At 44.4% G+C, this 14,174-nt stretch overlaps 1 protein-coding gene across 1 annotated transcript in view; it reads left to right on the forward strand.

Moving 5' to 3' along the window:
* The window catches only part of Camk1g (calcium/calmodulin-dependent protein kinase IG), a 28,794-nt gene that overhangs the window by 11,928 nt on the left and 2,692 nt on the right, over positions 1 to 14,174 (forward strand). The window contains exons 3-9 of the mRNA XM_013015130.1: positions 2,134 to 2,262; positions 5,525 to 5,599; positions 8,403 to 8,541; positions 9,290 to 9,413; positions 10,609 to 10,684; positions 12,859 to 12,971; positions 13,738 to 13,816. Of these exons, the coding sequence (XP_012870584.1) occupies positions 2,134 to 2,262; positions 5,525 to 5,599; positions 8,403 to 8,541; positions 9,290 to 9,413; positions 10,609 to 10,684; positions 12,859 to 12,971; positions 13,738 to 13,816 (735 nt within the window). The remainder of the gene's footprint in view (positions 1 to 2,133; positions 2,263 to 5,524; positions 5,600 to 8,402; positions 8,542 to 9,289; positions 9,414 to 10,608; positions 10,685 to 12,858; positions 12,972 to 13,737; positions 13,817 to 14,174) is intronic.

Consider the following 14,174-nt stretch of genomic DNA (forward strand, 5'->3'; position numbering starts at 1 on the left):
GGAAGGAAGGAAGGAAGGAAGGAAGGAAGGAAGGAAGGAAGGAAGGAAGGGAGGAAGGGAGGGAGGAAGGAAGGGAGGAAGGGAGGGAGGGAGGGGAAGGCATCACTAATTTTTATCTGAAATTCCCATCCATCCAGTCACTCCTTAAGCCAGTATTTATTTAGCACTTTCCAATATGTAACCAGGCTTCAGACCCAGTTTCCATACACATTTTTATCTCACCCTTCCCACACAGTACTGCACTGCCCCATCCCCGACCATGCTACCCTACCTGCTGACCAATGCCCTTTTCTCACACTTTCTCCCAACTCCCAACTAACCTGAAATAGTTCCATCTCATTTACCCCTTAGAGCTAAAATCACTGTGTTCTAAGCCAAGGCACCACCTGTTATGTGTTCCTAAACTATCCCACATCATCTCTTTGTACAAATTAGCACAAACTTTCCATTTTCTCTAGCATTCTGTCTGCCGTTAAGGTCATACTTATAGGATGAACATGTACACCAACTTTAAGGAATGTCATCTGTTGAAATTAATGCAGTATACAACTTACCCAACAACTGCCCCAGTGGAGGTTATATTAAAGCGTCCATTTTACATATCCATTCTTATCTGTATGGTGTCTGCACCCCAGAGATCAGGCTAGGTGAACACTCATCCCACTGCTGACACAGAGAGGTTCTGCCAGTTCAGCAAGCATTCATTAAAATGCCTGGTCGCCTTTTCCAAATCCAATACTCATTGTTTCCTTTCTTCACCCTTCACTAATCTACAGGCTTCTTCAGAACAGAAACTCTTACTCACCTGCGCATCTCCAATGTCTAAGACTAGGGGAGGCATTCAAATTAATGCTGGTTGAAGGGATGAGTGGATGAATGGATGAATGGAGCCAGCTCTGAAGCTGATTAGCTCAGTTCCAAGTACACAGCTGGGGAAACAGGAAACGCCAAGTATTTTCTAATGCAGATTTTTTTAAAAAAAATATAAAAGTGTGACGGCATCAGCCTTCTAGAATACACAGATGGTAGAGGAGGGGATGGCTCAGCGGCTTCTCCTCTCGCCTCTGTTTCCTCTTGTGTAACCAGGTATTCTCTCTAGTGCTATTCAATAATGCTAATAGCCATAAATAACACAAATGGTTTAAATAGATGGCAAAAAAACACTCTTCTGTAGCAGCTGACAGATGTCAACTCATTTAATCTACTAAAAAAATAAAACAACCTGTGAATACTATTGCTGTTCCCAGGTTTAGATGGAAAAACTAGGTATATACAAGTAAACTGTTACCTAGAAAACAGAACTTCTGATATGGGCAATCAGGTTCCAGCATCCAACCCTAACTTACCTGCTGTTTTGATGGCTTGGTCTCAGACAGACACCTGAAAACTAAGAATCCTATCATTTGAGATCTTGCCCTGTTTTCCCATTCGGTTCCATCTATTCTGTCGCAGAAAACCTACCCCTAAAGCTGCTGGATTCTTTCACCCTTGCAAAGGCTACCAGAATGAATGAGAGGATGGTCAGCTCCTCTTGTGCTCTGAAAATTGTTTGGGTTGTTTATCAGCTAGGTGATAATGGCACATCAGTAGACTAGCTAGTTTGGAGGCTGAGGCAGGAGGATTGATTCCAGGGGTTCAAAGCTAACCTGAGCAACATGGTAAGTCCCTGTGTTTAAATAAAAAACAAACTTAAAACTGATACCGGAGACTTTTCTCTTCTGGTCCTGTTGGATCTGAGTCTGATCCCCAGATCTAGAGCCATGGGTCACATCAGTGGGCCATACTGTGCCATATTGGAAGTGGGTAAATGACTGTCCAGAGAGGCCTTTCTTTAATGGGTTTGCTAAGAATTCTCCACGGCTGATGCAGAGTCTCTGGAAGTTGTTTCCAAATTATAGAAGCAGGAAAAGCATCTGCATGGTCTCTTGGTCCATGGCAAGGTCTTTTCCATCCTATATGATCTCTGAAGGAGAGAACGTGCTGGCATGTCTTATAGGCTCTGTTATCAATACAACTCGTGTGACAATAGAAATGTATTATCTTCCACTCCCCTTTATCTATACTTTCATTTGCCTCCAGAGTGTTCTCTAGACAGCTAGAACTAAGTTTCATGTGTTGACATCTTCCCCTCAGAGGAGCTTTTTCAGAAGTGTTCCTGGTGAAACAGAGGGTGACCGGGAAGCTCTTTGCTCTGAAGTGCATCAAGAAGTCACCTGCCTTCCGGGACAGCAGCCTGGAGAATGAGATTGCTGTGTTGAAAAGGTGAGTGCTTGCTAAGGTGGGTCAGTGCAGCTGTGGGATCACGTGTCCTTCCCAAATGACCTTCAAGAAAAACAATGAGTCTGATTTCCACTTCTTTTGACTGAATTGATGAGTCAGTTAGTTTACCCAATCACCAAGTTTAGTCAGATACCCTCTGAATTTTCTCTCCCAGAACACTGACCAATGAAGCCACTGGTGGCAGAGCTGGTTTGTGTATGAAAGCCAGAGAATAATTAGCTCAAAGGAACAGAAGTCAGTTGATGGCTAACCTCAGGAAGAATCAATAATGAAGAAGACAGCACAAGACTTGGAAATGAGCCTTCATTTGATCCAAAGCTCATGTATGTTTAACACCACAGCCCTGGTGATCGAGACTACATTAACAAATCATAAAACGTTTACAGTGAGGTCTCCTGGGATGAACCAAAAGAATTGTAGGCACACTAACTCAGGGCTAGGACCAGAAAGCTAAGGCAAAATTCCTTACCCTCAGGAGCGACCATAACAAACTCTAACCTTCTCAGACAAGGTACAATAGCTGAAGGCAGAGTTCAGGGGCAACAGAGATTTATTTCACCTGTGTGTGTCTTGTGACTATGGGTTATTTGACACATTTTTCAGAGAAGAAAAGCCTTGATGAATGAGTAGAATTCTGTGGAGGCAAGAAGAACAACCTGGAGAGGGAATTCAGACCAAGAATAACAAACTTTCATGTAGAGTCATGGAAGGGCAAGGAGAAAAGTATTAGAAGTCCCTGTACTTAGAGAGAGGACGCTCAAGGGTCAGCATCTTCTATGCCATGCTATGGAATACGGTTATTCGGTGGGCAAAGAAGTCATCCAAGGATGTTAAGTAAGGAGTCCCATGATCAGATGAGTATTTTAAGTATGGTGAAGGATGGGATGGAAGAAAACAAATGTAGTAGGTGCAAGCTTTTCTTAATAATATAGGCATGGGCGAGGAAACAGATCCTATGGGGATCAGAAGATGGTATACAAAAGTATTTCAGAGAGAAAAGTCCTTAAGTCTGGTGTTAATCTGTAAGATTATAGGGGAAAAAATCACTAAACACATGGGCTGGGAAGGTGGCTCAGTGGTAGAGTGCTTGCCTTGCATGCCTGAGGCCCTGGGTTCGAGTCCTCAGTACCACATAAGCAGAAAGGAAAAAAAAAGCCGGAAATGGGGCTGTGGCTCACGTGGTAGAGCTCTAGCCTTCAGCTGAAGAGCTGAGGGACAGCACGCAGGCCGAGTTCAGGCCCCATGACCAGACCCCCCAAAAAATCATTAAACACGATTGTGAGAGTAAACAAATAAGTGTCCATTAAGTACAAAAATGTCTTAATGTTGGAGTATAGCTCAGTGGTAGAGCACTTGCCTAGTATGTGCAAGATCCTGTGAGAGAGAGAGAGAGAGAGAGAGAGAACCAAATAATACCATCACTTGGGATATAAAATGGGATGATTGGATCATATTGAATGTAGGCACCCACCTATCTTTACATGGAGTTGTCTAGTAGGATGATGGGAAAATAAATCTAGGCACTAGAAAGGTTAGGACAGAGAAAGGGGCTAAACTGATTGAGAGCAAAGACTATAGTTATTTTTGTTATCACTCTGTATCAACAGCATAGTTATTCAGCAAGTATTTGTTCAGTGAGTGACTGTTAAACAAGTTAACATTAGTATTGTCAGCTGATGAGTACAGTTGAGTTCATCAAGCAACCCTTGTAAGAGATCTGTATTTCTTAAATGTCTCTAGTTTGGATAGACAGTAATATAATATAATATAAATAATACTGATTATGTGTTTGCTATCCTTCTAGGTGCTAGACTAAGTACTTTCTCTTTGAATCCTGATATAACCCTGTGTAAAAGCAAAGTATTTTTCAGACAAGGCAAATGAGGCTTAGAAGATTTGAGAAAGCCAGCTAATGATAGTAAATACCTGAGCCAGCTCTGAACTCAGGCCCAACTGACTCAGAGTCTAAGTTGTTGTGTTCCGCAGCCATGCATAAAACTTCCTGGAGAGCTCCTCCTCTTGCAGGCATGCGAGAACTGCTGCCTGGAAAACCAAGCCTTTGGTGCATAGGATTGTTCTGCCTGACTCAGTCTCTAAGTGATCCCAGACATAGGTAACCTAGGGCAGAGTTTCTCAACCACAAAACACTACTGACATTTTGGACCAGACTATTCATCCTCTATTGCATTGGGGGCTACCCTATGCATGGATAGATTTTAAACAGCATTTTTGCCTCCACCTCCTGGATGTCAGATTATCAAATGTCCACTCATGGGCCAAGTAACCCCTAGTTGAGGATCACAGGAAGTAAGTTCCTCTATGTGTACTGAAAAGAGAGATAGTTAACCAAGGTCAGTCCTATCATAGTGAGTGTGTTTCACTCAATGTTTCTGAAAGATCAGGATACCCATTTTATACTATAAGCTACTCTCTTAGCCTGCCTCTCTCTCTCTCTCTCTCTCTCTCTCTCTCTCTGTATACTTTGCTGGTGATCAAGCCTTGTGCCCTAGCGAATGCTAAGTATATGATCTACCTTTGAGCTACATCTCTAGTTCTTCTTTCACTCATTAAAAAAGTTATTGTTATTATAAAGGCAATATGCAGAGGGTTACAGTTACATGTCAGATAAAGAATACATTGTTTTTTGAGCAATGCCACACCTTCTCTGTCTGTCTGTCTGTCTGTCTGTCTGTCTGTCTGTCTCTCTCTCGTTTCCTTGATGCTTTATCTTCCTCTTTTGATAAAGTTTATGATATCAATGAAATGGTTTCATTCCATGAAAGCAGGGAGATCAATTGTTCATTCAATAGATGTTAATGGAGTAGCTCCCTGGGGATCACTTCTCTGAGATTATTTGGTGACAGCCTCCTTGTTAGGGAGGTTTCCCAGGGACGTAGTCTTCTGAAACATTGCCAGCAGGCCGGATGCTGGTGGCTCCTGCCTGTAATCCTAGCTACTCATAAGGCTGAGATCTGAGGATCATAGTTGGAAGCTAGCCTAGGCAAGAAAACCCATGGGACTCTAATCTCCAATTAACTACCAAAAAGCTGGAAGTAGAGTTACAGATTGAGCAATAGAATTCTAGCCTTGAGCATAAAAACACAGGAATAACACCAAGAGTTCAAGCCCCCAAATGGCACAAAACAAAACATGTCTCCAGCAGAAATTTGTGACTGAGTCTGCAACCTTGTCTGGACCACCTGACCACATAGCTCTCACCATGTCACTTACTTTTTCTCCCCAGGATCAAACATGAAAACATTGTGACCTTGGAGGACATCTACGAGAGCACCACGCACTACTACCTGGTCATGCAGCTGTAAGTGGAGGGTGACCCGCCTCCTCTACACCTCCTCCACACAGGTCTGCAGAGGCCTGGGAGGCTCAGAGGATGTTGGTCAGTGGCAAAAAAAGGGTGGTGAGTTAAAGCTGGACACCGTGCCTTAGGCCTGTAATCCTAGCCACTTGAGAGACTGAGCTGGAGAGGACTGACGTTTGAGGCCAGCCCAGATATAAAGTTCACAAAGACTTGATCTCAACCAATAAAAAGCTCTGGCATAATGGTATGTGCCTGTCATTCCAGCTGTGCAAAAAGCAAAATTAGGAGGCTCGAGGTCCAGGCCAGCTCAAAAAATAACCAAAGCCAAAAATGGCCGAGGGCATGAATGGCATGGTAGAAAGCCTATCTAGCAAGCATAAAGCCCTGAGTTTCATCTCCAGTACTTTTCAAAAAGAATTACTTTAAGAGACACTGAAATACTGAGTCTCTAGGGTCAGACTGATTTAGAGACTGATTTATATACCAGTGCTAGATTACTACTTATGGGAATGTTTCCTTCAAAAAGAGGGTAGATATCTGTCAGTGCTCTTCCGATGCTCTCTTCCTCTCCCTTGGTTTTCTGAGATTTCCACACAACCCAGCAACAAGAATAAAGTCAGGCAGAGCATCAGTCACCCAAACCTTTCTCTAACACTCTAACTTGAGTCCCTTCGGACCAGTCCATGTCTGTCCATTGGATAATAAACACTTAACATCACCCCAGGGTCAAATGACTAGAGGAATGAAATCCACAGCTAGGCAGATTTAAGTTCAATATAAAAAAAGATTTTCTCAAAAGAGAGCCACTTGAATTTAAAAACAGCTGTGTGGGGTTTTATTAGAAAATTCTCTGCATCACCATCACCAGCTGCAACCAAGTAAGAGTTCTGGGTAACAGGGGCTGTTGTGTGGGTTTGCCAGCGCTCTTGAGAGGTCAGATTCACTTACCCTTCACTGTAGATATACATTTTTAGAGTATTTATAGAGCACACCATATACCCTTAGGTGCACACATATTCAACTCTGCCATCTTAGCACGGCTGGATGCAATATACTTTTTGACTCATAGGCTGATTCCTTGGAAAGTTGAATGCCTTAACTCAGGTTTAAGTAGTTGAATAACTCCTGGGCTCGCTGAGCCCAATAAAGAAGAGTAACCGAAAGTCAAAGGAGAGAGTTAGGCATGGAAAGACCCGTGTGGCCCTGACAATTTAACTGGGACCATGTGAAGCTTTGGAGGTCAATTCAAAGGATTACCATACCATCACTCAGAAGGCTGATGGTGGTTACTCAGGAGGCTGAGATCTGAGGATTGAGATTCAAAGCCAGCCTGGTAGAAAAGTCCATAAAGTTCTTATCTCTAATTAACCAGCCAAAAGCCAAAAGTGGAAGTGTGGCTCTAGTCCTCCAAAGAGCCACTCATAATCGGCTGTATAGAAAGAACATAATTCATGTGGTCCTCCTACTCCTATAGTAGAGTCCAGCGCTTAACGCAGAAACCAAGAGAAGAGGCTGCTGTGCCTTTGATTGGCTGGAGAAATTCCATTCCTTTGCCACCACTCCATGGAGGTATCCTGTGTGCATAGCCACGTTCTAATGTCATAGAAGAGTTGGGAACAGGAGACAGGATGAGAAGATTGTAAACCCTGGGTCATGGTTGAAACAGGCTGGAGATGTTCATCCCAGAGAAGAGAAGGAAGGCCTCAGGACAGCATTCTACTGGCTTTGCAGTAGATTTATGAAAAGACTTAGGAAACGATTCATGTTAAAGGATGTTTCTCTTGTTCTATTCAATGTTCGATGCCAGTAAATGGAATAGGTATGCACTAGAAGGAACTACAGAGCATCAGATTTCAATATAACATATAGAAATATGCTTAAATGCCCAAAGATAAAATAATCTGTGTCACAGAATGTAATGAAATCTCTGACACTTATGCATCCAGTACCAACTAGAAAATTTCTAGACAAAAATAGTATAGATGGTGTTCCAGTGGCGGGGAGTTAGACTTGATCATTAGCCTTCCCTAAGTCCTGAGATCCCATACCATTAAAGTCTCCAAACAGCCGAAGACCCTACTGTAATTCCAGCTTTAGATAGCCCAGTTTTCTAAAATGAGGGAAGAAACCCTAATATGAAGACAGTTCATCTCATTTTCACACCTCTTTCTGTGCCCAAGTGAAATAGACTGTTTTATTGGGATTTCCTGTGTCCTAGGACAGAAAGGAAAACTGCTTTCAAACAAAAAAGCTTGGTACCAGTGGCTCATGCCTGTAATCCTAGCTTATTCAGGCTGAGAAAGTAGGCAAGTGTCTTAGCTCCAATTAGTCACCAGAAACCTGGAAGTGTGCTGTGGCTCAAAGTGGTAAAGCACTAGCCTTAAGCAAAAAGAGCACAGGGACAGTGCCCAGGCCCTGAGTTAAAGCCCCAGGACACTCTCTCTCTCTCTCTCTCTCTCTCTCTCACACACACACACACACACACACACACACACAAAGTTCACAATAAGGGATTATTGACTCCTCATATAAACCCAACCAGGGACACTTGAATTTTAAAGTAAGTTTCTAGAGAGAAGTCAATGCTTGGATCAAAGAAATGATATTGGCCTAGTGGTATCATTTTAGGCACCCAGAGGAAGTGTTCTAAGTCAGAAATGGTTCTCCCTACGCCCTTTGTAGTTGATGGGCAGTTGCCTGTTCCAATACAGCTGTACTTCACCTGGCTACAAAAGTAGACACATTTGCATTCCTTTCACCTGAAATAAGAGCTAGATTCTTACTCTTGCCCCTGTGCCCACAGCGTTTCTGGAGGGGAGCTCTTCGACCGGATCCTGGAACGAGGCGTCTACACAGAGAAGGATGCCAGCCTGGTGATCCAGCAGGTCTTGTCAGCAGTGAAGTACCTTCATGAGAATGGCATCGTCCACAGAGACTTAAAGGTGTCAAGCTGGGAGGGCTCAGTGGGAAACAGACAAAGTCTCCTCAGCTACGTGGATCACAGGAAATCGAGCTCTAAAATGAGAAGACGGGATGAGTTGGACTTCCAAGTCCTCTTCATCTCTTCATTCCTTAAATAAACCTCAGGTGTCTGTTCATTTGAACATAACTGTTCATTTGAACTTCAGTCTTCTCTTCATTCCTTAAATAAACCGTAGGTGGCTAAGTAATAACTGTTCATTTGAACTTCAGTCTTTTCCTGAACCTTTCACTGTCAATGGGATGTCAAAATACACATTAGCCAAAATCAAGTTTAACAGATTATTCATCAAGGATCTGTAGGGTCCCAGGCATTGCAACAGGCTTAGATGAGATCAGAGATAATTAGCCCAGGGTTGATTCCACCAAATATTCTAGGAAAGTTGAGAGGGAAGAGGAAAGGGACTGAGAAAAGTCCATAAATAAAATAAAGTTCTGAGGTGAAGGAGTAAAGATAGAGAGAGGGGGAAGGAAGGAAGGAAGGAAGGGAGGGAGGGAGGGAGGGAGGGAGGGAGGGAGGGAGGGAGGGAGGGAATGAGGGAGGGAGGGAAACATACATGGGGAAAGATGAACTTGGCCTTGGAGTTAGGAGCCTAGGGCTCAGCTCCCGAAGAGATTATATATATATATATATATATATATATATGAGTTAGAAAATGTTCTGTGCTTTAGATGATCAAGTCTTATACTCTGTATTTCATTCTCCTATAGCCTGAGAACCTTCTATACCTCACCCCGGAAGAGAATTCAAAGATCATGATCACAGACTTTGGTCTGTCAAAGATGGAGCAGAGTGGTGTCATGTCCACAGCCTGTGGGACCCCTGGCTATGTGGGTAAGTCTGGGCGTGGTGGGGAGGTTGACTAGCAGACTGTGTTCAATCCCATGGTTGAAATTCAAGAGAGGGGTGATTGTACAGAGACAGAGTTTAATTTCAGAGGTTATGCAGGCATAACTTTCACTTAGGATCTTAAGGCCAGCCAATTCATCTACACTGGAACTATCCCTACGGCTTTGAAATCCTCCTACATCCTTAAAAACAAGCTGCTCCTTCCCGCAGTCTCCAGACATTCTTTACTGCTATTTCCAAAGACACTTCCTTCCAGAGATAAGATCACAACCCCAGAAGTCAGTAGAGAGCTAAAGGGTTGAACACCAGCTCCTTCTCCTTCATCCCACTCTAGAAGAAACTTTTTAGGTACCTGGATACACAAAGTATTGAGTTTATGCCTAAGAAACCCAGATATGGGCCCCTGAATATATACCTAGGAAGCAATCCAGGAACTGGCAAAGATGGAGTATCCTGCCTGAACAGCCCTGTAGCATTCCAGGATTCCCAAAAAGGTGAGAGAAGACAGGGTACTAGTGAGAGCATCCCTGTCCTCAATGCAACACCTGTTTGGAGTCAGGAAGTGGAAAGCAGAGCCCTAACTTAGAAAGGGAATCTATACTCTTCCTAGAAAGGAAAAGTCAGTTGCTCCCTGGAAGACACAGCGTACCACCGGGTAGAAAGCTATTGCATCTGGGATCAACAGGAGGGATCCCAATCAGAGGAAGACATGCTACCTGTCATCATAACCTTCTCAAGCAGATAGGAGCAGACTAAATATCTGCCTTTACCAAGTACCCATAGTCTGATGGCAAAGTTACTGCCTACTCTTGGAGCATCCTAACCAAAAGAGAAAATGAGAGCCTGCCTGGTAGAGTGTGAAGGAACATGCAGCTCTTTTTCACAGAGTACTCAGTCTGATGGGGAAATTGGTGCTCTAGAGACCTCCAGTATAATGGAAGAGTGATATAGACTTGACTGACACAGTAAACTTGTTTGATGGAGAATTCATTATCACAATAAGATGTATTCATACGGGTGTAACGCAGCCTGTCACTGGGAGTTTTCAGTCTCATGGAAAACTCCACTCTCCCCTGGGCTACATTTATCCACCTCTCTAAGCCTCTTCCTGGCCTTCAGCCCCACCCCATAGCCCTCTTCTCTTGCCCCCAGCCTTGACTCTGCCATTGGTTTGCTGCAGCTCCGGAAGTGCTGGCCCAGAAACCCTACAGCAAGGCTGTGGATTGCTGGTCCATTGGCGTCATCACCTACATATTGTGAGTAGAAACTGGCATTGGCTCAGTCCCTGAAAAGTCTCAGGGCCTGCTTGCCCTTTCTTCCTCTCTGTCCTGTCTCAGATCCCCCTACCCATCACAAATGCAGACATGCACACACATACATGAGCTTAGTTAGGCTGATAACTCCAAGGTTTCCCCTGTCCTGATCTCCAGCAAGTGATACAAATACAGCCCAGCGTGTACCAACCCACGGATTAGACACCTGACTTTCCCCTCTCTGTGCCATATATAAATGTACTGAGTCCCACTGGATGAGACCAGCAAGGAAAAAAAGAGACCAAGCTAGACTTGGATCACACGTAGACCTAATTCTCCTCAACCTCAGCCTTCTCCCGTGGCACCCAAGGTAGATATGGTCTGTATGAAGCTGGTCAGATTCTCTTTTACTCCCCTATGCTTTCTTGAGCTCTTCTCTTTCTTCACCTGTTTATCACCTCTTCTCTACTGTCCTTCCTCACCTGCAAAAACAACAACAACAACAACTTTGCTCCTTAGGAAAATAACCTCCCTGCTATTAATCTCTCAGTATGGATTTGACTCTCTTTCTCCCATTTCTGCTGAATAATTACTCTCATTCATTCCTTTACTCAACAATCCTTGGGCTAGGTGCTAACGAATAGGGCACTGAACAAAAGGACAGAGCCTGAATATATCTCTTGTGAAACTTACATTCAGGTAGACAGTTACTGCACATTCTGAAAGGTATTTTGTACAGAGCAGGGAAAAGTCTGAGGAAGTACAAGGAGAGGTGACAAGGGTTTGGAGGGAATGCCATTCAGTCTTCGGCGCCTACACATACTCTTGGGATGATGCTTATTATTATTATTATTATTACAATTTTTAACTTTAAGTTTTTATTTTTTTGTTTTTATTTAGTTAGTTATTTATTTTTGTTGGTCATGGGGCCTGAACTCTGGCCTGAGTGCTAGCCCTTAGCTCTTCAGCAAAAGGCTGGCGCTCTACCACTTGAGCTATGGTGCCACTTCCAGCTTTTTTCTGCTTATGTGATGCTGAGGAATCGAACCCAGGGCCTCGTGCATGCGAGGCAAGCACTCTACCACTGAGCCACCTTCCCAGCCCTAGCATTAAGTCTTTATGATCTTTAAGTAGTTGTACAAAGGGGTTTCAATTCTCCCTGTCAGTTTATAAGTAAAGTGCATCCTGATCAGTATCACCTCTTCCATTACTCTCCCTCATCTCTCCCATCACCAACCATCCCTCAGGTTACCTCATTCCATTTTCATGTACATACATTGAATATTATGACTGTTTTCACCCCACCTTCCTCCCTCCTTTTCTCTTGCCCCTTTCCCTTAGATCCCATGCTCCCCACCTCTTTCCCCCACACACACACACAACAAAACATGCTTTAGAGTCCTGGTATTCATTTTGTTATTATAAGCTAGTTGTTCAAAGGAGCTACACTATTAGAATCCTCCCCTAAGTATAGCATATTTTAGCCAATTTCTTTTTTTTGGGGGGTGGGGTCCGGTTGTGGGGCCTGAACTCTGGGCCTGGGCGCTGTCCCTCAGCTCTTCAGCTCAAGGCTAGCGCTCTACCACTTGAGCCACAGCGCCACTTCCGGCTTTTTTCTTTTTGCTTATGTGGTGCTGAGGAATCGAACCGAGGGCCTTATGCATGCAAGGCAAGTGCTCTACCACTGAGCCACCTTCCCAGCCCCAGCCAATTTCTTCATGCATGAATTTAGATTACCTCTATATGTTTTTCACATATATGTTCATGATTTAAACCTAACTTCCACATGAGAGAAGACATTTGCCATCTGTCTCTCTGACCATGACTTATTTTACCTAACATCATCCATTTTTTTCCCAGGCCCATCCATTCTCCTACAAAGGACATAATGTTATGATGAGTAAAACTGACTCCATAGAGATCACCTTTTCTTCACCCACTCATCCATTTTAGGGCATCTGGGCTGTTTCCACACCTTGGCTAGGTTGAATAGTGCAGCAGTGAACATGGGTGCCTTGCACATACTCTTCATGAGACCTCAACCATCCCTGAATCAGAGACACATCCTGGTCACCTTGTGGGTGTAGGACCCTCCCTGTTCACCTGTGTACGCAGTGGGAGGCTGGGCAAAGAAGGGAAGCCTACCCAGCAGCATGCCTCCTCCTGTCCCCCTGCAGGCTGTGTGGGTACCCTCCTTTCTATGAAGAAACCGAGTCTAAGCTTTTTGAGAAGATCAAAGAAGGCTACTATGAGTTTGAGTCTCCATTCTGGGATGACATTTCTGAGTCAGGTAAGGCCAGTGGAGGTGACGGTCAAGGTCACAGGCTCAAGGCAGAGGCTGCCAAGAGAAAAATCTCTTAGCAAAGGATGACAGTCTTGACTCTTGGAAGTCCCTGGGAATCTTAACAGGACAGCTTCCAGGAGAAATAGATACATTTTCATCTGGTTCAAAGGCCAGAGAGAAACATTTGGATGCTCTTGTTTCCCTAGAGGCAGAACCCTTCTGTGCCTAGGGACAGAGGTGGCAGAGGGATGGAGCTTAGCTGAAAAGCCAGGCAAGCAGAGCCTGGTGGAAAGAAGGATTCCAGGCAGGAGTGGCAAAACAAGGGCTTAGCTTTCAGGACAGAACACCATGTCCGCGTGAAGAAAATCACACATGCCTATTGGACTTCTTATGTAGAGATTAGGGCCAGCGCTCACATGCGAACCCACATGCCGATGTTGGCCCATATATCAGCACAAACACACACACACACACACACACACACACGCAGGGTGTGCGGGCACACTGGTGCCTCGTGACTCCTGTGATTTCCACGACGCTGCGTGGGTAAGGCTGTGCAGAGCCTCGGTTCTTGGGTGGCTTATGGTGGGTTGCTGTAAAGCGGTTTGGAGTTCTTTTTTCTCTCTCTCTCTCTTTCTCTAAGACTCTTAAAATTACCTCCTTGGAAGATTAGCTAAAGATGTATTCACAGCCACCCACCAGCCCGGAAGTGAATTTCCATCAGTCGTGAAATTTGGTCCTTAGTTGTCATGTCTTTGCTTGTTCCCCTTAGCTAAAGATTTCATTTGCCACTTGCTAGAAAAGGACCCAAACGAGCGGTACACCTGTGACAAGGCCCTGAGGCACCCCTGGTGAGTGAAAAATGGGGTGGGTCCTAAGCACTGAGCCTGGGTCCCCAGAGCCACTCCAAGTCACTCACAGAGCTATTTCCTAGCACTGCTAGTCCTGAGCCAGTGACGACTGTGACATTCAAGGGACTCACAGTTGCTCCTCAGAGCCTCCTGGAGATACAGACATCTCTAGAACTGAGTCCAGAGGACCTGACCTCCCACTGGCAGCTGACGGGACCAGTCAGTACCAGAGGCTGTCATTCAGAACTGGGTGGCATGGTGCCACACTGAAACTAGTTACTCAGCAGGCAGCCCTCTTCTGTTCTTAAGAACCTCCTGTTACTAAGAGCAAAACCTGTTCCATGGGAAGGGTTTTAAG

Source organism: Dipodomys ordii, unplaced genomic scaffold (genome assembly GCF_000151885.1).
Source record: "Dipodomys ordii isolate 6190 unplaced genomic scaffold, Dord_2.0 Scaffold26, whole genome shotgun sequence".
NCBI classification, from domain to species: domain Eukaryota; kingdom Metazoa; phylum Chordata; class Mammalia; order Rodentia; family Heteromyidae; genus Dipodomys; species Dipodomys ordii.